We start from the raw sequence: 26,724 nt of genomic DNA on the forward strand, positions 1-26,724 counted from the left end.
CTCTGAGAACAGACTGGAGCCCTCAGGCACCTCTAAACTTGGGTCCCAAGATCCCACCCTGAAACCCAGTCTTAGAAACAAGAAGCCCCGGCGTCGTCCAGGAGGCTCTGAGCGCGCTGCCTGGCTTTCTGGAGGGTCGCAGCGCTCCGGTTTCCATCCCGGTGGACTGGCCTCCCTCCCTCCCTCCCTGCAGTCTCAGGTTCGCTTTTTGAAAGGCGAAGCTGCCTCAGGGCTTTCAGCCCCCACCTCCCACGTGGAGTCGGAGTCGGGAATGTTCTCGGGAACACAGTGGAAGCCGCCACAAGCCGGTGGCAGTGCCAGCGGAGGGTGACAACGCACTTCAGGCGCAGACCAGGTGGAAGGCCCTTCCCACAGTCCTGGACGCTGTCCCTTCGGAGGACCCTGTGGAGCGCTCGCTGGGAGGAGCTGCTTCTGTTTCTCCGGGCTCCTGCAGCAATCGGAGGAGGAGGAGCAAAGCTTCTCTGACTTGGGCTGAAATTACTTTACACCCTGGCCCCAGCGGCTGTGAGGTGCACTGCCCAAGGGCATCCCTGGCTCCACCTGCGCTGACCCAACTGGCAGGGGGGCAGGGATGCGCACGGTGTGCGAAGATGGGGACCCTTTCTCTAAGTGCCATTTCCCAAAGTCCAGTCGGGAGTTGTGTTTTGAATTCAAGCTCACTTCTTGATAACAATAAAAATTGACACATTTCTATTTTTAAAAAGAGAGGGAGGGAGGGAGGGGGAGGAGGGAGCAGGCGTTCATCTGGGAGCTGTGACTGCCACCTGGTGGTTGACGGTAGCTGAGCAGCGGCAAAGGCGCCTGGCTGTCACAGTTAGACTCATTCATGTCTTCATGCTCCCCTCCATCATTTCTGTCTGGGAGCTGCTCAGTTGAGGAGGAGAGAGACAGGTACATCGCAGTGTGACAGATGTGGTGACAGGGACGTCTTGATCAGGGGTTAAGGTTTGCCTGCTGGAGCCATGCTGCCTGGGTCTGATACGCTCTGTGATTCTGGGATTTTTTTTCCCCTCTACAACTTGATCTATGCCTTTTATTCTTTATCTGTAAAATGGGGCTAATGATCCTTATGACAGAATCATAGTAAAGTAATCCCCTCCTTATTCAAGGTTTCAGTTAGCCTTGGTCAACCTTGGTTTGCAAATATTAAATGGGTAATCCATAAGTTTAAATCGAATGTCATGCTGGGTAGCATGATGAAATCCCTGTCATCCTGCTCCATCCTGCCATGACATAAATCATCCTTTTGTCAGCGTATCCATGCTATATATGCTATCCACCTGTGAGCTACTTAGTTTGTCTTAGTTATCTGATTGACATGGTGGTATCACAGTGCTTGTGTCCAAGTAACACTTATTGTACTTAATAACTGCCCCAAGGCACAAGAGTACTGATACTGGCAATTTGGATATGCCAAAGAGAAGCCATAAAGTGCTTTCTTCGAGTGAAAAGGTGCAAGTTTATCATAGGTATGTATGTATAGTGTTATGCTCGAATTCGGGACCCCCAAAGACCACCAGAGACTCAAGATCGATGCAAGCAGCAAAGAGGTGTTTATTGCGAGCTAGCTCAGTCCTCCGCATGCACACACAGCAACTGGTGACACTGAGAGGCCCCGAGCCCAGGGTTTGCAGCAGTTTTATACATTCTTTGGAGAGGGCAGGGACTTAACATACATCATAGCAAATCATCACACACCTCGGGAAAATGAAATAACAACTCTAAAACATGATTAGCACATTCACTGGCGGGAACAAGTTGGGTAGGGGTGATTGGTCAGAACAAAAGGGGTATTAATTTGAACTGATTGGTTTAAGCCAAGAGGGGTGTACGTGCTGAACTACATGATTTCCTAACTTTGTTATCAACCACCATAAACTGCTGGGAGGGCCATCTGGCAGCCCAGGTATTTCCCTGTCTCATGCTGATTGGTGGCTGCTAGGGGGTTGCTATGGATCCCCACCTAGCCTGACTGAGTCAGGGCACCTGGCGCAGCAGATCTCTCCTGTTATTTGTAGTTAAACAACTTAGCAAGGTGGGAATGTGCCTAGGAGTGCTCCGTGGGTTTTTCCAAGGACAAAGGTGATGTCCCTTCCTTGGATAGGCTTTGCTCTGAGATAGAGGCTGGTTTTTCAATAGGAAACAATATAGAGAGGTGTCAGTATTATTCAAGGTTTTAGGCAACCACTGGGGGGTCTTGGAATGTGTCTCTCAGATAAGCAGGGGTGACTATACTTGTCTCATAGGGTGGGTATATGAATTAAATGACACACTCCAGGTACATGCTTGTCACAAGTCTGGCTCAAGAAAGTGTTCAGTGAAAGTTGTATAAGGAAAAGGTGGGACTGTGTGGACCTATTGTGTGTCGAGTGCTCTGCTCCACATTGAAAATACAGTGGTGAACCAAGATGCTCCCGATCTCCTCCAGGTGGCTCTGGTGGAGAGAGGGTGTGAACGAGTCAGGGTGTGAATGGAGAGTGGACCGGCGCTGAGGCCAGCTGGGTCTAGCTGGGCAGGTAGACCCGTTAACGGGTGATCACGATTTGTGATAAGCTTGTTCTGGGTGCTTCTCAGAGCCATAGGGAGCCAGGCACCTGGTGAAAAACGGCTCCTGAGCTGAGCTTTGAGGTGAGGGGAAGCCAGTGGACGCAGGGGAGGGTCCAGCAGGTGGAGCCGGGCTGGTGGTGGAGCCCACTGAGTGCGGCTGAGGAGGTGGAGCAGTTTGGTGGGGCTGAGGCCAAGGGCACAGGTGGATGAGGCTGAAGGGGGGAGGGGCCGGACCCTCTGAGGACTGCAACGGGGCTCTGAGGGGAGCAAGGCTCAGAAGGGAGAAGGCCCTTGAGTGTCAGGGGCGGGTGGAGCAGCCCACTCCAGGCTGAAGGCTGGCCCTTGGCTTGGGTGGGATGGGTCAGCAGTGGATGAACCCGAAGGTCCCCTAGCACCAAAGGACGGCCGAGGAAGCTGATAGGGCAGGCTAGTGGCATTTCTCAGAGACAGTTGTCGTCAGGGTGTGTGTATTTGGAGTCCACCGAGAAGGATGGACGGGCTGGGAGAGGATTGCTCTTAAAGGCCTGAACCATGTTCACAGAAGAAACGAGACGCGACTTCTCCACAGAGTGAGCCTGACACCCAGGAAACTCAGGCTCTTTCCTGAGTCTTTCCTAAGGAACTCGGTGTGATGGAGACCCAGCTGGGCCTGCCATGCTCACCTCACCCTCAGTCTTGGGCCTAAGGTTTGACACCTCCCTCTCCAGCAGCAGGGACAGAGCACGGAAGGCCACACTGTCTGCCCGACACCAAAGGCACTGGTCAGGTCCCCGTGGAGGGGTGAAGCTTCCTGAGGGAAGAGGCGAGGTCTGGGCAGTGTGCACAGGGGACAGAGCGTGGGACGGTGGAGGAGCCAGGAAGGGAGGGAGGCAGGGGAGGGCTGGTCCTGCAGATTCCACCTCTCCTTCCCTCTGTGTGGGCTCTGTGATTTCTGACATCTGTCTGCTCATTTACACACAGATCCAGGTGACATGCCTGCATGTCAGCGCTGTGGTCAGCACCTGGGCAGGTGCTGTGGGAACAGGACAGTCAAGGCCCTTGCCTTCATGCAGCCACAGGGGTGGAGGGAGGGTGACCCTTTGTGAACAAGTAAACTACCACCAAGGAAGTCATTCAGACCACGGCACAGATGGCACCTGGGAGGGGATCAGGGTGGCTGCCCTCAGGGGGCCCTGGGGCTGGGATCTGAGCAGGAGAAGGAGCTGGCTGTGTGGATTTTCCCTAAGAGGGGCTTGGCTCCTGTCCAGGGGCCATCCATGCCTACTGCTTGTGCAGTTCACAGAAGGCCCCAGGTAACAGGGACAGTGGGGTGGCTTGGTGACTGAGCACACAGGCAGGCAGAAATGGGTGCTTGAGGTGCAGCCTCAAGCCCCCCCCCCCAGGTCTCCCCATCCCTGGTCTGGCTGTGGGAATTAGTGTGCCTCTGATTTGTTGTCCCTCCTACCGGGTGACAACACTGGATTCAAAAGGAAATAATTCTATGCAAAAGGAATGTCGAGCCACTGAGGTGGTGAGACACAGAGGGAGCCACTAGGGGGGAGAGGAAGGCTTGAGGTGACTGAGGAAGGCTTGAGGTGACTGAGCAAGACCTACCCAGGCATCGTGGTTCTGGGAGTGGAAGGCACAGGCTAAGATGGCGAGCAGTGAGATGTGTGTTCAGAGCTTCTGCCCAGTTTCAAGTCAGGTTGGTCTTTGTGGAATTTTTGCGTGTTGGCTTTGCTGAGTTGTCTGAGTTCCTTATACATTTTGGATATTGACCCTTTATCAGACGTGTGGTTTGCAGACCTCTTCCCCCATCCTGTAAGTAGGGTGTCCCTTCTGATTGTCTCTTTTAGTCTGACATAATCTCTTGTTTATTTTTGCTTTTATTGCTGGCCTTTCTGAGGTCTTATCCAAAATACCTTTTCCAGATATTGTATATCAAAAATACGTACAATTATTATATGTCAATCAAAAATAAAATGAGCCAGGCTGTAGCGCACGCCTATAATCCAAATGGCTCAGGAGGCTGAGACCAGAGGATCATGAGTTCAAAGCCAACCTCAGCAACAGTGAGGCATTAAGCAACTCAGTGAGACCCTGTCTCTAAATAAAATATAAACAGGGCTGGGGATGTGGCTCAGTGGTTGAGTGCCCCTGAGTTCAATCCCTGTTACCCTCCCCCTACAAAAAAAAGAAACTCAAAAAAATTTCAAGAAGAGTTCAGATGGTTTCATGGGGCTGGAGGGACAAAGCAAGTTCAAGGCTAACCAAAGAGGGCCCTAGTAAACACTCTAGCACCTGAAGAGCTATGCTCTAAGTAAGGATAAAGACTAAACAAGATTCACACTCACTTCAGTAAAGACTGAACCCAGCAATAAATCACTTTGATTCCAGACAGGATTCAGGTAAACTCCCCTACATTAACTGCCTGCCAGAAACACATACATTCTCTGTGGAGTAAGACATTATCATATGGAGCTTCAAATAATCTCTATCATTTTTATGACTTAATATGGTGTTTGATAAAAAAAAATTCCCCAGGAATTTAAAATCCAATGACCAAAAACCAAGAAAATATTTTCCCATCATCATAATGGTATTGAAAATAACTCTGATTGATATGTAGTAGAAAAAACTCTGAAGAAATTCTGGATAAAATTCATGAGAATGGAAATGGAAATTCTAGAAATGAAAAATACAGCTGGAATTAAGAATTTAATAAAGGGAGCTCATGTGGATCTGGCTTCTGTTACTGTTAAAACACCTGAAATCATCAACTTAGAAAGACAAGAGGGTTGTTTTGGTCCATAGTTTTAAAGGTTTCCATCCAAGGTCAGGGATCACATTGCTTTTGGACCTGTGGTGGGGAAGAGTGGAGTAGAGTCACCCACCCTAGGCTGGGATGTGATGAAGAGAAAGGGGCTGGGCCCACCGTTCTTCCAGAACACACCCCCAATTACAGAAAACCCCGCACTGGCCACACCTCCCAGAGGTTCCACCACCTCCCAAGGACATCTTACTGGGGACCAAGATTTTAACACTAGGGCCTTTCGGAAAGGTCCAGACCCAAACTTTAGCAGGGCTTAATAGCAGATTAGATAGTTTTGAAGAAGAGACTAATTAACTGGTGCACAACAGGTAGAAAATAACCAGACCCTAGCGGTGAGTGGAACAAGCACAGACGCCTCGCAGAGGGGCGTGAGAGATACACAAAGCAGAGTGTCAAGACCGAATGTGTGTAGCAGGACCTTAGAAGAGGAGAGAGCAAAGCAGCAATGGGTAACCAAGCAATGGCCTAGAACTGGGCAGCTCCAACAAAGGGCTTCCGAAGCACCATAAAGCCCAAGCAGAGCAATGCCAAGAAAACCTCTTCTAGCCCATCACAGTGACACCTCCAAAAGCAGAGGCACAAGGTTAATCTGCAAAAGAGGCAGAGAGAGAAAAAAGATGCCTGACCTGAAACAGGTAGTGCTGAGTCCTCAACAGAAACAGATGGTCCCCGACTGAACATTCTTCCTTGTAGAATTCTTCAACTTTATAATGGTGCAAACTCAACAGATGGCCAGCGGAAACCACTCTGAATTCTGGTCTTCTCTTGCCCCAGCCGTGTGAGGTGTGGACCACGCATGGTCAGGATGAACTGCCGTGCTCCAGGGCACAGTGTGTTGCTGGGCCATGATGCCTGGTGGTCCAGATGAACAGGATTAAGTGCTTTTTTGACTTAAGATATTTTCAACATATAATGGGTTTAACGGGGTGTAAGGGTAACCCATCATGAGTCAAGAGACATCTTTACCAGAAACCAGAAAATCGTAGCTTCAAGGTGTTGAAAGAAAATAATGGCTACCTTGGATTCAATGTGCAGCAAAACATTCTTTAAAAATTCAGTTAAAAATATGTATTAGATAAAATCTAAGCTAACTCATCACCAGTAGGATCATACTAAAGTGAAAACTAAGGTGGCGTTCGAGTCAGCTTTGGTCACAATGACAAATATCTGGGGTAAACAATTTAAAATGAAGAGTTTATTTTGGCTCCTGGGTACAGAAGTTTCAGTCTGTGGTCCCCGGACCATCGCTTTGGGGCCTGTGGTGAGGCAGAACATCACGTGGGGAGTCTGTGATGAAGCTGAGCTGCTCACCTCAGGTGTCCAGGAATCAGAGCAAGCAAGAGGAGTTAGGGTCCATTATCCTCTTCTAGGGCACGCCCCTAGGACCAGACCACCTTCCCTGAGGCCCCATTTCTTAAAGGCCCCACCCCCAATAGTGCCACTGGCTGGCAAGCAAGCCTTTAGTACAGAAGCCTTTGGGAGCATTAAGGTGGCTCTTCAGGCACAGGGAAAATGACCCCACTGGAAAGCGTGGACGGGTGAAAGGCAGTGGGAGGGGTGAGAGGTCAGTGAACCCAGGCGAATGCTGGCCATATGAAGTGATAGCCTTTCTGCCCCAGTCCCTCCTACCCCTGCAATGATCTTGCCCTGCTCGCCCAATGGCCCCACCCACCCATGCAGCGCTCTTCGCCCCAACACAGAAGAACCCCCTCTGCTTTCCATCCCCAGCTGTCCCGCCCCAGCCCTACAGCGGACCCACCCATTGCCCCTCACAGAGGAACCCCTTCTGCTTTCCACCCTCAGCCGCACCACCCCAGCCCTGCATTGGACCCGCCCTCCTATGCAGCGTCCCGCCCCGCCAGAGGAACCCCTTCTGCTTTTCACCCCCAGTGGCCCCGCCCCAGCCCTGCAGTGAACCCCCCCCCACCCCGCAGAATCCCGTCTGCTTTCCAGCCCAGCAGTGGCCCCGCCCACCTGCGCAGCGCCCCGCCCTCCCACAGAGGAACCCCGTCTGCTTTTCACCCCCATAGGCCCCGCCCCAGCCCTGCAGTGACCCCGCCCACTCCCCCACAGAGGAACGCCCTCCCCTGCCTACCCCCACCCGCGGGCCGCGCGACGGAGTAAGATGGCGCCAGCTGGCCGCGGGGAGCGGCGGGCTCCAGCGCGCTTCGTCTACGTGACCCGCTTCGGCTCGCACCAGTGTGGCTGCGTGTTGCAGCTAGGTGGCCCTCGAGCTTCCGGCCGCGGATGGTCAAGGCCCGAGACCCGCGGCGGCCCAAGAGAGCCGCGGGAGGCGGCGGCGGGGTCCCTGAACGGCGGCGAGCTGCCCGCGGGTCCCGGGCGCAGGGTCCCCGCGGGCCGGGCCGGCAGCTCCCGGCTACGGGCGTCGAATGCGCCAGGCCGCCCCGGCCCTGCAGGTGGCTTGGCGCGCGCGGGCGGGCGGGCGGGCTCCTTGGCGCCGCCACGTGCCGTGGCGGTCATTTCCTGTCAGCGCGGCGGTCACTTCCTGTCCTTGCTGCTGCGAGTCATTTTGCCACGCAGCCGCCCCTCAGTCTCCTGCCAGTTCCCCTGTCCCCCGTCCTGTGGGTCCTTCGCCTCCCCGGCGGTCCTGCGGGCCGACTGCTCGCTCTGTCCACTCCCTTCCCCGCCGCGGTAATGTCAGCCAGCGCGCAGTGACCCCTGCGTCGACCCTCCTGGCAGCCAGCCTTCCTGTGGCTTAGCTCTGCCGGTCACTCGCCCGTCAGCCAGCCCTCGCGGCAACCACCCCTTTGGTCTCCATCTCCGGGTGACTCAGTGGCTCGGTCGGTCTGGAACCCGCATGGCCGCCGGCAGGGGTCTGGGCCCGCGGTGCCGCCCTGCGCCACAGGCGCGCCCCTGGCCCCTAGTTTTGGAGATATGCTGTCCCCTCCTCTTGACGAGTTACCTCGTATTCAGTCTGTTTTAAAAAGCTACAATTTTGATTAACTGATAGATATTTTGTTTTTAGTCTCTTCATCATTAGTTTCAGCACACCTGTATTTCTTTTCCTGTTATTTCCTTAGGGTTTCTTTGTTCTTTTAATGGATTTTTTTTTTAAGCAGGAGATTTCAGTGATAGTGAATTTTTAAAATCACTATTAAATATTTCCCTTAGATTCTAATATATATTGTTTCCATTGTCACTTTTTAAAAGTATCCATTAAATACTTATACCTCACTCTCCGTGGGGAATAAAGATGAATTATTTATCCATCCAGTAGCATTGTTTTAGCATCTATCACACTGTGGTGGGCACTTGGCTAGTGACAAAGATGGGTTATATATTCTGCACTTGAAGGACTTATACGTGAATTATGAGGATTTATGCTAGTAGCTGTGAGTGCTGGCAGAGGGACCTCAACCAGGCTTTGATAATCGAGTTCAAAGAAAGAAGAGGCATAGAGGCAGAAAATCAAAGCAACTGAATAGAAAAGTTTCTAATGGGACAGTAGAAATCCTCAGGCTTTGAAGTCAGAAGACAACCTTGGCTTTGTCTTTTATTAGTAGGGTAATACTGGATGTGTTTGTAACTACTCTGATCCACAATTTTTATATCTGTAAAATGCAATTAATATTTCCTACCTAAGTGAAATAATGCATGACAAATGCCTGGCACACAATAAATGCCCTGACTATGTGGACACAGAGCAGAGAAAGCTAGAAGGCAACAGGTGACTAGTCCAGTGTCTAGTATATGGTAGGTACATACCCATATTTATTGCATAAATGAAAAATAAGCTTTGGATCAGATTGTGGAATGTTTGTCATTTTTATCATCATTAAAGATTTTTGCATGATGGAGTAAAGTTATCAGGTACAAATTTATTTCTGGAAGATAAATCTGTTAACTGTAAGATATACAGGAGTTCAGAGATCCAGGAACAGTAAGATCAGGCAATCTTCTAACATTTTTTTTTCTTTTCTTTTTTGGAACCAGGAACTGAACCCAGGTGTAACCTCTGAGCTACACCCCAGCCCTTTTATAATTTATTTTTATTTTGAGGCAGGGTCTCATTAAATTGCTTAGGGCCTCACCAAGTTGCTATAGCTACCTTTGAACTTGTGATCCTCCTGCCATAGCCTCCCAAGTCACTGAGATTACAGGTGTGTGCCACGGCACCTGGCCTAACATTCCAGAGAAGATTAATAAATCAGGCTGGCTTCTTGTCTACACAGAGTTTGGGAGATATATCCATAAGTTATAAATAATAGAGGATTGAATTCTATTGTGGAAGTGCTATACTATTTTGGAAGTGCTGAATAACTTGGGGGGTGAGAGAATCAAGGACAGCTTCATGGTGGTGGAAGTTCCTTATGATATCCATGTGGAGCTGATATGGGGCAAAGGACACTTGGGAGGAAATGTGGACAAGTTATTGAATATGGATCAGCGATGGGCAGTAATTAGGTAAAACTTTAAATACAGTTTGGATGGAGTGTGTAGAAAGAGGAGTAGAGAAAGGTTTGATAGACAAGTTGGGGCAAAAATCCATGGTATACACTGGAGTTAGCCTCAGTGTGGTACAAAAAAATAAGTGGAAGAAATATTTTTGCCTGTTTTGTACATTCTCTCTTTTGCTGTTTTTTGAGACAGGATCTCAACTAAGTTGTTTCTTGGGGCCTCACTAAACTGCTGAGGCTGGTCTTGAACTTGCAATCCTTGCGGCTCAATCTCCCGAGCTGATGGGATCATAGGCATGTACCAACATGCCAGGCTATACTTCTTACCATATCTTAGATCTGCAAGTAATTACAGACAAACTTGATGGCTCCTATCCTAGCCTCAAGAAGTATAGGCATAGGCTGGATAACACTTAGACAGGAAATTTTGGAAATGATGCAAATATAATGTTCTAAATATTGAAGGCATTTAGAAGAAAGATTAAACATGGGAATATAAAGAGCAGTTTCCCAAACTTAATTTTCTATGTTATATATGTATTATCATCTATACTGTTACTTAATACATTTATTTAAATAAGTACATGTTCCTTCTTAATTAAATTTGTTTTTAGAATACCTTACATCATCACCGCACTGGAAAACCTATACTATTTGCCATAAATAGAAATTTATTAAAAATAAATCTAATAAAGACCAAAAAAAAGAATTCTAGCTAAGTAGGTTGTCTATGTTCATAAAAGGAAGTTTGCAAGACTTAGAGAAGTCTAAATGGCATGCTTGTGCCAAACTCAGACCTCCTCCTTGATATAATTAAGAGATTGAAAAGGAATTGGGAAGGGGATGTTTCTCACTGTGTGAATTATTGTCCTTTAGTACTGTGTCTGTGCCTCACCTATATCAGTGACATGTACCTCACCAGTTGGAAAGTGTCATTTTAGAGCTTATTCTAGTTCTTTCAACAAATGGAACAGAATTAGAAACTGAATCTCTAGGGAAGAATAAATAATCAAGTAAATAATGTGATAAATCCTGTGTAACTGAGCATTAGTGGTTTTGTAAGATTAGAGACTGGGTCCTGCAAAGCTAACTATGAAATGTGTAGAAAAGATTCAGGTGGAGTGATGGTGGGTCAGGACGGAAATGGGGAAGGCTAGGGGACACTGTAGATAAGGAGAGCAAATGCAAAGGCTTTTAGGGAACACACCTTGTCTATGATTTGTTTTTGGACACAAGTCCTTTGGTTTTCTTCTGTTAACTTTGGGAAGGCCACAATGCTGGTTCAGTGAGTGGAGTCAGTAAGCTTATTCATTCTGTAAAACCTCCCCCAACTTAGCCAATTTTTCAACTTTATGATACCTTGGTAGTTTATGATAACATGGTAGGAAACTTGCAAGTGCTGCTGGACAGTAACAGGGAGCTATGGCTCTCAGTCAATCATGGTAAACAGGTACCCTATCATGTACTGTATTGCCAGTGTTTTTGCATCCCATCGTGATAATGAAACATCCATCTCTGTGTCTGCATGAGATATCCAACATTGTATTACAAAGTGGGCTTTGCTTCAGGAGATTTTGCCCAACTGTGAGCTAATGGAAGTGCAGAGCCTGTTTAAGGTGGGCCAGGCTAAGCTATGATATTATGTAGATTAAGTATAGTAAATTCATTAGTGACTTGTATATTTTCTGATTATGATGGGTTTATCTGGATATAAGCCCCTCATAAGTCAAGGAGCCCTCTATAATATTACAGATGAAGAGATGAATAAGCCACACATGGCCACCAACCTCAGAGCCAGAACTTCCCAGAGGGAACAGATTGCAGAAACTTGATATAAAAGTGTGCTAAGCACAGTGCAGGAGGTCTGGGAGCCAGTGCTGTATGTGGGGCTGTGTCTTTGAAGGAAGGCTGTGGAGAGGAGGTGACATGTGAGTTGAATGTCGAAGGATGGGCAGAATTCACCTGGGGTATGTGTGTGTGCACACATGCGTGCCTGGTAGGGAGGTATGTGCAGAAGCTGGGAGGGGTATGTGTGAGACACACTGGAGGAAGCACAGGGGATTGTGTGGTGGGAAGCGCAAGCTGTGTCTGGAGGGCCTGGGAGAGGAGGAAGGCTGTGGAACAACAGCAAGGTGTGGTTTCTTGTCTTTGTTCTGTTGTTGACCCTTTGGGGACTCACAAATCAGAAAGGGGAGAAGATGGAATAGGTGAATGATTTCCTAGGTTACTTACAGGGTTGTTCACTTCCAGGTTTCTTGGTTTTTTTTCAGCATATTGTTAACTAAATGGTAAAGTAGTATTACTTGATGATCAGAAATATACCAACAAGTGTAAAAATTCTCCAAAAGACCTCAAGAGACATTTCTGAATTCTCTATGTTAAGGTTAGTGAATTATTGAAAATATGTACTGACTTTGATATGTTTTTACTCTCTTAAAAAATTAGGTGTCATTCAGAAGGATGCAGCTAAAAAGTTTGATTTTCCTATACAAGTGAATGAAGCCTCCAAAATAATGAAAAAAATGAAAAAGGTATATTATTGTAAAGGAGAGTGAGCAATACTTTGAACTTTAGATTAAAGTTCAAAGTGTGTGAAGATATTCAAGTCAGTTCCATTTTTAAAATAATTTAATTTTCTGAAATGAGAAAATAGAAGTAATTTGGCAGAAGTAAGCTTGGATATATTTATTAACCATGAAGAGTAGTCCTTAGAGTATTTGAAGGTATAAAATGCCTTTTGATCAAAGTGTAAGCCTGGGAGATCTTTTGAAGCATAATCTGTGTTTCATGGAATATAACAAATTGATAGATAATTTGGTATAAAAATAAAATCATGGATTTCATATAAAAGGAAAATTATCTATATCAGTGTCACATAGCTGTTTTCAAAGACAAGGAGTACATGTTAGGCCTCTAGTGGAAAGCTGACAGGGATGAATCTTTACTGCTGCTCTGTTCTCCACCTAGTTGTTCAAATGTCATGGTGCCTTTAGTGTTCTAACTAAGTCAAGATCAGGTGCCTTTGATTGCCATTTTAGTTTAATTTAAAGAAATTATTAGTTGATTATGATAAAATTGTATTGTTTCTGATCTTTGAATTTGTTTGATATATAATCCATATGTATATATAAAATAGTATGCAGGGTAACTAACCCTTGCACCATATGTACTTTGAGAGAGCATCTAATCTTCCTACTGCACTAAGAAATATTTATTCCAAGAACAATTTCCTTTGGGGTAAGGAGAAAAGAGCAGTAGCCAATATTTGCTTTGACTGTTGTATGTCAGACATGGAAATAAGTGCTTTACATATATATTTTTCATCAATCATAATAATTGAGGATGTAAAGATATTTCTGATGAGGTTTCAATCCCAGATTATGAGTCTAGATCTCATAGTACTCATTCTTATTCTAGTATATTCATGATGTCTAGTAATTTTGTTTTGCTATGTCCTTGAAAAAATATGTAATTCTTAACTAGAATTAAATACATTAAAAATCACATCACTGCCCAATGGTTTAGACATAGAAATAGAAATATACTATTTTTTTTAATTGAATGTTTTTGGAATCATTTAGGTTCCAACTTGATGGTCATTGCCTTTGAAAGGAAACTTCATACAGAACAGTTTAAATACTACAGGGGGTGGAATTCTAGGAAGTTGGAAAAGGAGAACAGATAATTCAGTGATCACAGGAAAAAATCATATTTAAATTTAGGTGCTAATGTTGCTTATAATGTTGATTGACATGTAATAGTGGGATCATTACCACTTGCATTCCTACATTCTGTTCAGCATTCCTTAATTGTGCTTATTTTTTAAGGTTTCAGTATGGAACAGTGTATACAAAGTCATTTCTAGAATGCTTGAAGAAAATGAAAAATATAGACTCAGGCTGAAATGCCAGAAGTTATCTAGTGAAAGTAAGTTAACACAATTTTTATTGTATTCAAGAAAACTGACTTCTATAAATGGTTTAGTTCACCTTGGAGCATGTTATACTAGTAGTTTTCCTAGTTGTCATATTTAATGTATAGAACTAGAAGTGAGCTTACTATGTTATCAGCATTCATCATAATTGAAAGCATATGATGTCTTCCAGGAGTGAGTGTAGAGCAGACTGCAGGCATAGGTATAGGAGTGGGTGGGTTGCAGAAAGTGTGTGTTGGCTGGAATTTATGGAGCAAAGGGAACACACTTGTCTGTTAAACGTGAATTTCAATATCAATCACAAAACTCATCCTTATTGATGAAGAAAAACATTTTAACTCTAGTATAAAATTATGCATTCTATTTATGTAGCTTCTTGTGGTCATTTCCTTTCCATGGATGTTGCAGTACAATTTAAGGCACTTAAAACCTGCCTTGGAGTTATGGCCTTGATGTCAGTATTTCATTCCTGGAAAACAGCTCATGAATTAAACCATGTTCTAAAGCCACATCAATAATGAGTTGATATTGTGGTCAGGGAAAAATATGATGTAATCTACTATGTTTATTATCATAATTGGAAGTTCTGGATTTTTAAAATGTCAAGTTGAAGAAAATTAATATAATCAATGTCATATGAATTGGTAAATCAAAATAGTTAATTTATTTGCTGCACATGCTGCACATGATGAATGCTGCTATGGGTGCTCAGAATACATAGTCACTTGGTGACAATTTTTGTTTGACAGTCATTAAACTTGTATTTAATTTTGTAAAGAATATTTTAATAAGATAATAAAACAATAGCATTTTGTAAGCAATATAAACACTGGAAACTTATTAATGTTCATATAATATTGCATCAATAATAGCATAAATTGTTTGCAATGGTGGCATATAAACCAATGTTCAGATTCATGATATTCTATCTATTTCACGTATCTAGTTAAGGACAATAAAGAGGAAGAGGGATTAGGAGCAAGGAAAGTGGTCAGAGATTGTTTAAAAGAAAATGTTTGAATAGGCAGAAGAGTGTGCAGGAACACTGGGCATTGTTCAGGATGATAATCCAGGTGTATGACCTTGAACTTGGCAGGTTCTTTTGTGCCTCAGCAAAAGGCCTTCCACTAAACATAAAGTAAGCTTGTAAAGATTATTTAACAACTTAATTTGTTTTGTTTTTCCGAAATAGTTTCTAATAAACAAAAAGGTATCCTTGTAATTTATTAGTTCACATTACAGTCTTAAACTAGATTACAAAATTTTTATAAAACCAATAATGTTTCAAAAATGTTATAACTTTATTCCTTAGTATGTATTTCTTAATGAGAAAATCAATGCTAAAGACAAACTTGAATTTTTGTGTTTTATATTATTTCTAGACTCAGATTACACAAGATGAATCTTATGCTCATCTTTTGGTAAGAATCCATTTAGATAATAACTGTATAGATTTTTCCTTGCCTTTTAATATATATCCACTGCTAGTTCCAGTTTACTTATATCCTTAATCCAGTATTTGTCACTCCTTAAGTATTTGTTGACATTTAAAACTTCATTTAGGTTCTTCTCATTAAACTATTGAAACCACTCCCCCAATGGTCCATTTTTTTCTTCTGCTTCCTTTTACTCATATTTCCAGTTATTTCTCTTTGAAAGTGCTGTCACATTTAATGCTATCTTTCTATTATAGTTCCTTCAACATTTTCTTTTCTCTTGTGTCCTGAAGACTGTCATGGTTCTCATTCTGCCTCTTTGACTGTATTTTCTGTGTATTTTTAATGTGCCCCTTTTGCTTTTCCAGGAATAACTGGCAGGCGGGTGCTCTCCTTACATTCACTTTCAGATAACATACTGATATTTATTTATAGCTCTCCAATTACTTCTTTTAGGAATATGACTTAAATCTCTATTCTATCTCTGACCTCTGATTTTCTTTAAGCTATTCCATAGTTACTTTTGATATCCCAGGTTTTAAACTGACCATCTTGTTCTTTTTTATTTTTAACAATCATGTCCCTGGTTTCTTAATAATTTAGACTCATTAAGCTCCTAAGGAGAGATTACATACAGTTTTATGGGAATTGAAAAATAATAGAGGAGGTAAGACAGGCCTTTGAAAATAAAAATTAGATTTTTATAAGTGGGACTGTGAAGAGGAGCATATACCTTAGATAGGAACATAACAAATTGATGGAGTACAACAGAATGTTGAGTGTATTAGGCAGCTTTTTGTTGCTGTGAAAAACACCCGAGAAAAACAACTTGAGAAAAATTTTCTTTTGGCCCATGGTTTCAGAGGTTTCTCTCTGTGGCTGACTGGCTTCTTTGCTTTGGTGAGACAGAATCCAATGGCAGAAAGGCATGGTGTGAGAACGCTGCTCACCTCAGGGCAGCTGGGCACAGAGAGGGAGGGAGGAAAGGGCTGGGGAAGGCACACCCCCAGTAACCTACTTCCTCCACTAGGTTGCCCTTAAAGTTTCCACCTCCCAATGGTGCCACCAGCCTCTAAGCCAGTGCTACAGCCCTGGCAAGCCAGTTGCTTCTTAAGAGTCCCACTTCTGAACACTGCTGCATTGGGCATCAGGCCTTCAACATGTAAGCCTTTGGGCGTCATTCCAGGTCCAAACCACAGCATTTAGGGAATGTACAGTTTTATTAAAGATTACTTAAGATAGTATGATTAAAGAAAGATGTAAAAAACCCTAAGATTGTATTTCAAAGAGTCTCACTTAGCTGCTAGGCAAGGATCTGTAGTCTGTTTAGCAGGTAATGAAGAAGCATGGACCACTTATTTTAAATGATTTCAAATGTTCAGGAAAGTTGCAAGAAGAAAGAACTCTATTATTTATCCAGATCCACCAATTTTAGCATCTTTCCACATTTGCTTTCCTATCCTTTCTCTGTGTATGAAACTATTACCCCTAATACTTTAATATGTAGGCCCTAAAAAAGTGTATCTTTTGTATAACCACACTATAATTATGGAATTCAGGAAATATGACATTAATATAAAACCATTATATAATTTATATTCTGATTTTTTTTCCATTGCCTCAAATGAGTCTAATGGTAGTTTTTTCTATGTACCAAGTCCAGTCCAGGATCATGTATTGTATTTAGTTGTCAAATATCTTCTTAAATCAGTAACAGTTCTTTAACTTTTCTTTCTACTTCATGATTGTGGGAGGCCAATCTAGCATGTGACCATGTTTGACTCCCCTGCTGAATGGTATGGCATCAGGCCATCACGCTGCTGGATAGCCCCAGTCTTCTAGGGTGCTATCAACTGTGTCTTAGTGCAAGGGGCATGTCTCTCCACATCCCCAGGGATCCAATCACCTCACTTGTCCTTGTAACCCTGCCCCCCTTGACCCTCATTGGACCGGGATTTCCTAAAAATTTAGATTCCCCTAATAAAAGCTCGCTCCAAAATGTGTTTGCTCTCTCGCCAACCTCTCATGTAGTTCCTTGCTCTCCCATTTGGAGAGCTTGAGGCCAAGGGCAGAGGCGCCGTCCTGGAGCTTGGTTTAAAGGTAAATTGTGTGTCGTGTTTTATTTCTAATGCCTTGAGAATTTCCCCCAAGTGACCTTAAGTTAGCCATCTGTGCTGGACATGATATTGACATTTTTTTTTTTTTAAAGAGTAGACTAGTTAAGTTTCAGATTATTCCTCTGGACTTGCTGGTACTTTGTCATTATTTGATTTATGTTATGCATTTTGACTGGAACTTTATATTAGTAAATTTACTTCTCAAAGTGTCATATCTGGAGTCATGTGATCTTCATTGATCCTTTATTGACTTGGATCTCTAGGTTAAGTTGCCCATTTATAGTTACAATTTTTCTTTTTGTAATTAATGAATATTCCATGGAAAGATAATAAGAGAAGAATGCAAATATCTTATTCTTCATCAATATGTAGAACATTTTAAAACAGTGAAGCTATCAGATCTGCATTTTAGAAAGAATCTGTCATGTGAAAAGGTTTTCAATGGAGACCAATCAGGAGGTGAAAAAGAAAACTTGTGACTGTCATGGCAATCCAAGTAAAAAGTGAAATGTTCTTGAAGGAAGGTGGAAGGGCAGGTAGAGCAGAGACATGATTAGATGTCAGGATCAGAAAGAAGGCACTGAGCTTTGAGAACAAGGAAATAAGAAAGAAGGAAGTGGGGAGAAAGAACTCTTTAGTCAATGTATTGGCTTTTATTTTTGAATGTTGAATGTCAGGTGAAGTGAGGGGACCCAGGTAAAAATTGCATGCAAGCAATTTTTGGAGCCAGTGTGATCAATCTGAGCTGCATAAAGGTCATTTGTAGCTCTCACAATAGGGGCAAAGGAAAGCTTGGTTGTGAGATGGAGAGAGGAGACTGCACACCAGGTGGGTTGAGGAGGAAGGGGAGTTTTTAGTTTTAAAGTTAGGGATTCTAGGGGCTGACTTGGCAGTAAAGAGAGAGCTGACTGAGGGTTAGTGAGAGAAGCACAATGGAGTCTGCAGGAGGTCAAGGGACTGTGCTCATTGAGAGTGAGGGGCATGGACAGTAGGAGGAAGGGAACATGTCATCTAGGAACTCTAAGCCTTCCAGCACCCAGAAGCAAAGCACAAGTGATGGCAGGTCTGGGAAGTGGGCTTTCGGTGAGTGCCTGCAGTGGCCTGTGACACATTTCTGGGACATAGTTCCTGTCCATGGAGCTGATGAAGTCACCAAGGGTATTAGTAGGAGTTGAGTGGAGAAGGAAAGTACGGGCTGTACCTGGAGAGGCCATGGCTGACCAGAGCAAGCATGTCATTAACACAGTAAGTGCAGGAGTGTCCTACTGGTCTCTACAGTCTAGAATGTCAGAAATGTCAATGAATACTGACTGACATGATGTTTTATTTTATTAATAAAATTAAATTTTGTTACCTTTCATTTAGGATTAACCTATCTTTGGATTTATTTACCAGTGAAGATAATGAAGAGTTTAAAGATGGAATGTTAAATGGAATCACAATTATTTGTTAACTTTGGTGTGATTTTGGAATTAGTAATATAATAGTTCAGTGGAAAAACTAGCCTCTTTATAAATTAATAGTATTTTTTTTGCAAGCCGATACAATTTTTAAACATTATTATCATATGCATGCAAGTATTATTTTCAGAATTAATACTTTTAAATTAATCTTAAACATAAAATTTAATTAGCATATAACACAATTATGTTTATAATTGGTAACTTTTACCTTTCATTAGTAAGTCTGCAACTGCTACTTATACATCTCTTCTTTTAAGTGTAACTTTTAAATTAAACTTGTATTAATTTAAATTATTTTTGGCTTCCTCCCTTTGTTTAAAATTGTGAAGAGCAATAATTATTTTGGGTGTTAAAACTAAACTAATTATTACTTAAGCTGTGCTTTCATCCTAAGGATAATTAGCCTGTGTATATGTTTATGATATGAATATATTACAATTGACTCTATAATGATATGGAGTATTTTAGGAACATTTTTGAGCAAAGATCAGAGGAGATGCCCTTCTCCATGGCCAGACTCCTAATTAAAAGATACATTATTTTTAAATCATTGAGGGAGAACTTTAGAACTCTGAAACAATTATTTAGAAGTGTTTCCCAGTTTAGTTCTTTTATTTTCCACCTAATATTAAGTAGTAAGTAATGTTACATTAAGCAGTGTTCTTGGTTTTTTTGCTGGCTTGGGAATTTGGGAGGGAAAGACAAAAGAGGGTTTTCAAACCTTTTGTACACTACTTGCTTCTTTCCCTTGAGGTGGTAGGTCTTTTCCTTTAATAATCCAGATGGGAACACGGATTACATCAGTTCCTCGTGGAAGCATTGAGAGGTTGAGCTTCCTCAATTTTCTTATACTGGTGATGCAAAATGGGAACATACAAAATTATCATTAAACAATAAAAGATATAAGCACTGTAAAATAATTCACAGTGTTGTTTCTTCCTCTACTTATAACTTACTTACTTCATAAAAGTCCAATGGCCTAGGATTTGAAGCAGCATGTCTTCTGGTGATTGTTTACCAATCCACTTGTTTTTAGTTGAAGGACATATTGCCTGGGCACATGGCCTAGGTCCTGCCTGTCACATGAGGTCCACAGTTCCCCTGCACACAGAAACATCTAACTTCTTTAAAGTGTGCTGAATAAATTATTAGTATGCTAAATCCTTGAGTGAAGTTTCAAATTTTAGCATGTACAACTTAAATGCATTGCAAAATGAGACATGTTTCTATTGTAATTTATGCTGCATAAAGTTTTGTGGTGAAGTTTTAGGTTTCTTCAGTGTAGTTTTTATTTATGTGACTTGTGCAACTTGACATAGTAATATAGTCTGTTTTATCAGGTGTGCTAGTATTCATTAGATTTACAGTATGAATCTAATGCTGGGTACAAACTTAGTTTGTCTCACTGTTCTAGAACCATGGAATAATGAACACTCTCACTGAAATGAATGCTTTAAATATTTTAATTTTTGTTAAATAATTCCTGGTGAAAATGTATTGAAGTCTCTGTTTTCTTAAATATAATAGGGCTTATTTGATGACATGTTCATTGTATACTGTTGTTTATTTATGATTCTATAATTCTAGCAAGGTTGATGACTCTGATACATTAAAACCTCAGACTACTATATAGTCTTGGCTTCTCTTCATCTGTATTCCAAACTCTCTTTTCTGTGGCCTCCATGAATAGGAATGTCCACTCATTAAATCCATACCTAATTCTTTATTTCCTCTTAGACTAAAGGCAGCTTATTTTAGCCCAGTAGTCTGGTCCTGTAGCCCTACATTCTTATAAAGGCATCATTAAACATCAGAGATTCTGCATACAGAAGCTTAGGTAGCTTGAGTCGGTTATCAACTTGTCCTCCTGATGCAACCAGGAGATGCAGTAAACAAATGTGTGAGGTTGCTACTGGCATAACAGTAGACTTGTATACTTTAAAACAACAACAAAGCATAGTATAGTAAATATATAAACCATTAAAGTTTATAAAGTGCATAATGTATGTGCTATACTTTACTATATTTTTTCTTTTGCAATGCTAGGGATCAAACCTAGGGCCATATGCATGCCTGCATGCACTCTACCACTGAGCTACATCCCCAGCCCTGTGCTGATTTTTATATGATTGGTAGAACAATAGGTTTGTTTATACCAGCATCATCACAAACACTTGAAGAATGCATTGTGTTAGCATGTCTGTGATGTCACTGTTGTGTATGAAATTTGTTGTTGGCCAAGATATCATTATGTGATGTATGATTTTATTTTCATGTTCTGTTTTGGAATTTGTGGTAGATGTTTTATGCTTAGATGTGCAGGGCAGGAAGAGGAGAAAATGAAAGATTTTAGTGAGTACAGAATAGAGAAGAAATATGTCAATATTTCCAATAATCGTTCAGCCATTTATTTCAGATAACTCAGATGATTTCAAATGAACTTTGGAATTATGAGGAAATATCAGTGGGATCTTCTAACACAGAAGTAACGGAAGGTTTTTTTTTTTTTTCCATCTAATGCAACATGAAGAAAGGATAACATTTTAGAAAAGTCTTGAGTAATCTAGGACCCTTCAGGAAACAGGTTTATAAAACAGTAAAAGAATAGTTTAGAACAAGGGAACAGGCTTGAGGGAACAGGGAGGCTGAAAACTCTGGGAGTGGATGGGGGGGAGTAGCACTGCACAGCCTTTTACTATGGGGGAACACTTGATGAGGCAGAGGTATGCCACTGGAGTAGTATCTACGTTTCTAAGTGGGGAATCATAGCTATGTGCTGGTAGTATACAGAAGGATTCACTTGAATCCTCAGAGTTTGCAAAGGTGGTCTACTCTTAGCTTGTGTTGGAAGGTGGTGCAGGAGCCCCACCTTTAAGGCAAGAGATGTTCTTCTCGGGAACTGCCTCACCTCTCTGTCTAACTAGGATTAAGTCCTAGTGTAACCCAACTGGAAAAGTGCTGGGCCAGATAAAGGAAGAAGGAGAGAAAACATAGAAAGCTCTTTAAGAATTAGTTAGCATGTATTGTCATGAACAAGGGACATATCTGGGATGGATGCTGAGACTGCATGATCAAAGAGGCTAGAATTCAAGCCTATAGATAATCAGTGATCCACGTACTTTGGGACACTTTTTTAGATGCTTGGGAAAAGAAGAATACTTAGGAATATTGATCAAAGGTTCTGAGTTGACATTGATACTTGGAACTGCAAAGCATCTTCTAGGCACCCCTATTAGAATGGAATCTTCTAGGAATGAGGTAGTAAATGGAATCCTGACTAAAGTCTGGTGCACAATGCACCCACTGGGTTTATAAACCTACCCAGTAGTCACTTCCCCATTTCCCAGGTATGTGACAGGAGTTGAAGTACCTGGTGGTTGAAGTAACCCCCACATTGGATACTTGTCCTGTGCAGTAAGAGTTATAGTGGGAAAAGATGAGTGGAAATATCTAAAATTGTCCCACTGCTCCTAGATAAGATATTAAATAAAGAGCAAGACGATGTTTTACAGGTGTAGGAGGATGGCAAAGATTATAGCTACAATGAAAATGTGAAAGACTGTAGACGACTACAGACTTCATTGAAGAGTAGCCCTGATCACAGCCTCTGTGTTAGACAGACATTATTGGTAGAGTAGAAACATGGTATTGATGTGGTAAATGCATTCCTTTCCATCCTAATCAGAGAAGGACAGTTTTTAAATGATACATTTCTCACCTAAGAACATTGATTATATCGGCCCATACATTAGGTGACATGGAAATTTGTCAACTTAAGTGGAAACCAGTGCAGAAAAGAGCTCTGTAGCAGGTCTGGGCTGTGGTGTAAGTAATCCTGCTGCTTGGGTCATATTATCTGGCAGATCTTATGGTGTTGAAGATGTCAGTACTGGAAAAAGATGTAATGTGTTGCTTATGGAAAATCTTAGGCCCTATAATGGGATTATGGATCAAAATCATGCTGCCCACAGCACAAAATTAAATGCCTTTTGAAAAACAGCTTCCTATATGTTTCTGGACTCTGGTAGAGATGAATTGCCTAGCTAGGACGCACCAAGTATGTATGCACCTGGAACTTTGTGAATAGGATTCTTTTGGAACCCATCAAGTCAAAAGCAACAGCCTTGGGTTGTTGGGGCACATCAGTATGGCCTCAGGAGGGGAGAAGTCTGGGGTCCTAATTCAGCCTTTAATGATGTGGGTATGGTGGGGGCCCCAGTTTCTTCCGTGGCACTTGGCTAGAGTGCAGTGGTTATTTCCTTAAATTTTGTCTTGCTAGGCTATCCCTTTCTTGGTTTTCTGAGGGGCAGGGGTAGATTGTTAGAGTCTGTAAACAAGTCAAGATGGTGCCTGGCGTTTTGCCAGAGGGAGTGGTTTGTGAAGTAACGCCAGTGAGCCATTAAGATGAGAGATTCCTTAATGACTGACTGCTGTGTCTAGATTATGTCAACTAAGTTAAGCTGTGTGTAATCATTAAGATGATGATTCCTTATTGGTTGACTGCTGAACCTAGTTTATGTTAATTAAGATAAGCTGTGTGTAATTAGTTATGTATATATATATACCCCTACTGTCCTACAATAAACGGCTCCCACTTCTGCTGTATTAACCTTCACAAGTTGCTCGTCACCCCCGGGTTAGTTTGCTGCAGCCAGACTTCGGTAGTGGCTATTGATTGAAAGCAGGCTTCCATTGGACCATTTTTGTCCATGCCTGGTGGCATTTTCAAGTGTCCAGTTTCTTCAGCTTCAAGTCTGGAATATATGAAGCAAAAAGAAAATCTAGGGAACTCACCGTGATGGTGTTTCATGAGTCATGAGGTCTTGATCCAGTCTTTCTCCTTCCTTTCCTCTCCGCCTTATGTTTGTTTTGTATATAACGTCCAAGATTTTTAGTCTTAACACTTTCTAGAAGGAATAGGAAAACATGTCTACTCCATTTCCCTGGAAGCATAGTCTCAACTGATATTTTATGAGGTAATGAAACATTTAATGCAATGAAGAAAGGGTTATTTTTTCAATAAATGGTGCTGGAACAATTGAGTATCATGTGCAAAAAAAAAAAAAAAAAGAATCTACCTAAACTTCATATCTTATATAAATAAATAATTCAAAATGGATCATAGATATAAATGTAAAACCATAAAATATTTAGAAGACACAGAAAAAGTCTTCACAACATAGAATTAGGCAGAGAGTTTTTAGACATGCAACAACAAAAACATCCATAAAAAGCTAGAAAACTGGCTTCATTAAATTTAAATCTTTCATTCTGCAAAAGTCAATAAGAAAATTGGAAGCTATAGAATGGGAGAAAATATTTGAAACACCACAGATTTGATAAAGACTAGAATGTAGTATATATAAAGAGCTAAACTCAATAGTAAGAAAATCAATAATTAAAAAATTAACAAAAACTTGAACTTAGTCTTCACTGGAGAAGATATACAGAGGCAATAAGCCTATCAAGGAATGTTCAGCATTGTTGGTTTTTAGGGAAATGCAAATTAAAACCATGATGAGATAACACTATTAGAGTGGGTAAATAAAAATTTCTGACTCCATCAAAGGCTTGGAAAGGGTACAAAGCATCTTAGATGGTCATATATTGCTGGTGAGAATATAAAATAGTGTAGTCACTTTGAAAAATATTTTAGCAATTTCCTTAAAAAACTACACAAACCCAGCAATTGTACTCCTGGGCATTCATCCCAGAGAGATGAATTTTTGTTCACACAAAAGCAGAAACCTGTATATGAATATTTATAGCTGTTTTATGAGTAATAGCTGAGAGCAGTAAGTGACCCAGATGTCTTTCAATGGAGGATTAAATGAGGTGCCTTCATACCATGGAATACTCATCAATGAAAAGAAATAAGCCATCGTGCAACAGCAACCTGGACGAGTCTCCAGAGAATCATGCTGAGTGAAAAAGGCCAATCTCAAAAGTGATGTGTTATCTTATCCAATCTGCATTACATTCTTGAAATGATAAGATTATTAAATAGAGAAGAGATTGGAGGTTTCCAGGGTTTACAGAGGGCATCAAGGCTGGCACCTGTGGCTATGGAAGGGCATTCTGAAGGAAGCTTGTGATGATGGACATGTTCTGTATCTCGACTCTGTCAATGCCAGTGTTCTGCATGGGATTTTTCACTGTACTTTGTGAGATGTCATCAATGGGGGAGCATGAGACCTCCTAAAATTGTTTGTGACTGTGCAAATTCTCTCAAATAGAAAAGTTAATTTATAACACTGCATAATAATCCTTATGATAAATCATTATTTATAATAATATAAACAAAATTTTCCTTAAAAATATCAGTTGACCATGTTTGTGATTATTTCTGGATGCTCTATTCTCTTCTGTGGATATGTGTCTCTCTACTCTTTCTCCAAAAGCACACTGTCTTGAAGCTACAGTAAATGTGGTTAGTTTTTCCTACAACTAGCTATAGTATTTTTAAAAGTTATGTTGTGAATGCCCAATTATTTTGACTCTTCTAGTCATTTGTCTTTTCATATAAATTTGAGAATCAGCTTGTTGGTGTAGATAAGAAACACTATTGGGCTTTTTATTGAGCTGTATATAGGTGTTTGGTGAAAATTCTCATAATGATATTAATATTCTAATTTGGGAATATGGTGTATATCTTCACTTATTTTGGTCTTTTCACTTTTTTGGGTTTTGAATGCACTGTGGTTTCAGTCTGCAGATCTTCCATGTAAGATGTAGGCATAAGTATTTTGTGATTTTTGGTTTTACTCCTAGTAATACTTTTTTTTGTCCATTGTTCATATATATTTTTTGTGATTTCAAAGACAATTATTTTGTTTTTGAGTAGAGATTTAATTTCCCCTTCCAATCTATATATGCCCTTTTCTTATTATTTGAAAATTTATTGCACAGGCTAAGACTTACAGAATATCAGCTGTCATGTTGGTTTTTCAAGGATCCTAATGTGTCCTCATTGGATTTCATTATGATGGCACTTGATTGATGCTCAGAGAACATTTCAAACAACTAGAACAGGCCAGTTTGACTGTGAGTCACCCCATTAGTCTCAATAGTTAGCATCTGCCATATTAGGACTATTTCCTCTCTGAGCCAAACCATTTCTTTCTTTCTTTTTTTTTTTAAATCATCATGAAAAGGAATCTTCTGGGTATCAAAAGGCACAGATCAAATGAGAACTGAAATTATCCCAACAAAAGATAATGCCAAGTGGCTGCCAATTATGTACTACCCACTCCTGCCTGAAGGTGGGAGTCTTCAGTTATGTAATGGTCTAGGGCAGAGCTTTGTGACCTCTGTACAGGAGTCTCCTACCTTATGTGAGTCTGGTTCAAGTAAGACATGCATACATACATGCATTCATGTTTCATATATGTTGAGTCAATTTCATGTACCAGATTCTTTTCTAAGCTTTGGGGAAACAAATGTGAGCAAAATATATAAAAATCCCTCTTTGGGGGAAGACAGATGTTGAAATAAATATTAACTATGTTTTTTAATAAAAAGTGCTAAGGAGATGGGCACAGTGGCACAAGCACCCAGCCACTCAGGGGGCTGAGACAGGTAAATTGTGATTTCAAAGCCAGCCTCAGCAATGGTGAGGCGCTTAGCAACTCACTAAGACCCTGTCTCTAAATAAAATACAAAATTTTATTGGAGATTTAGGGCTGGGGATGTGGCTCAATGGTCAGTTGCCCCTGAGTATAATCCCCAGTATCAAAACAAACAAACAAACAAATAAATAAATATGCTAAGGAGAAAAATAAAGAAATAAATGAGGGAAGCATATGAGTATGTCTCAGGGGTGCAATGTTAAATAGGTTGGTGAAGGAAAGGCCTCCCATAGAAAGTGTGACTTAGATAAACCAGAACTGAGGGAGCCAGACAGGCACTTCTATGGGAGGAAAGTGTAAGAGGCACCCTGGGCGAAGCCCTAGAGTCCCAAGGCTGGAGAAATGGGG

The 26,724-nt window shown here is 41.8% G+C and overlaps 1 protein-coding gene and 1 long non-coding RNA gene across 2 annotated transcripts; one reads left to right on the top strand and one right to left on the bottom strand.

The window, feature by feature from the left end:
• Positions 1 to 5,246: 5,246 nt before the first annotated feature.
• LOC120885786 (uncharacterized) lies at positions 5,247 to 7,615 on the bottom strand. Its single transcript, XR_013440212.1, has 3 exons — positions 7,476 to 7,615; positions 6,007 to 6,232; positions 5,247 to 5,407 (listed from the first exon to the last, which is right to left on the bottom strand). It is a non-coding gene; the product is annotated as an uncharacterized LOC120885786 (long non-coding RNA).
• C1H5orf47 (chromosome 1 C5orf47 homolog) lies at positions 7,481 to 20,376 on the top strand. Its single transcript, XM_021732305.3, has 5 exons — positions 7,481 to 7,797; positions 12,244 to 12,329; positions 13,626 to 13,725; positions 15,115 to 15,153; positions 18,651 to 20,376. Exons 1-4 carry the CDS (start codon positions 7,506 to 7,508, stop codon positions 15,132 to 15,134), a joined length of 498 nt encoding a protein of 165 aa, XP_021587980.2. The 5' UTR covers positions 7,481 to 7,505; the 3' UTR covers positions 15,135 to 15,153; positions 18,651 to 20,376.
• Positions 20,377 to 26,724: the final 6,348 nt, after the last annotated feature.

Source organism: Ictidomys tridecemlineatus, chromosome 1, assembly GCF_052094955.1.
Source record: "Ictidomys tridecemlineatus isolate mIctTri1 chromosome 1, mIctTri1.hap1, whole genome shotgun sequence".
Classification (NCBI taxonomy): Eukaryota; Metazoa; Chordata; class Mammalia; order Rodentia; family Sciuridae; genus Ictidomys; species Ictidomys tridecemlineatus.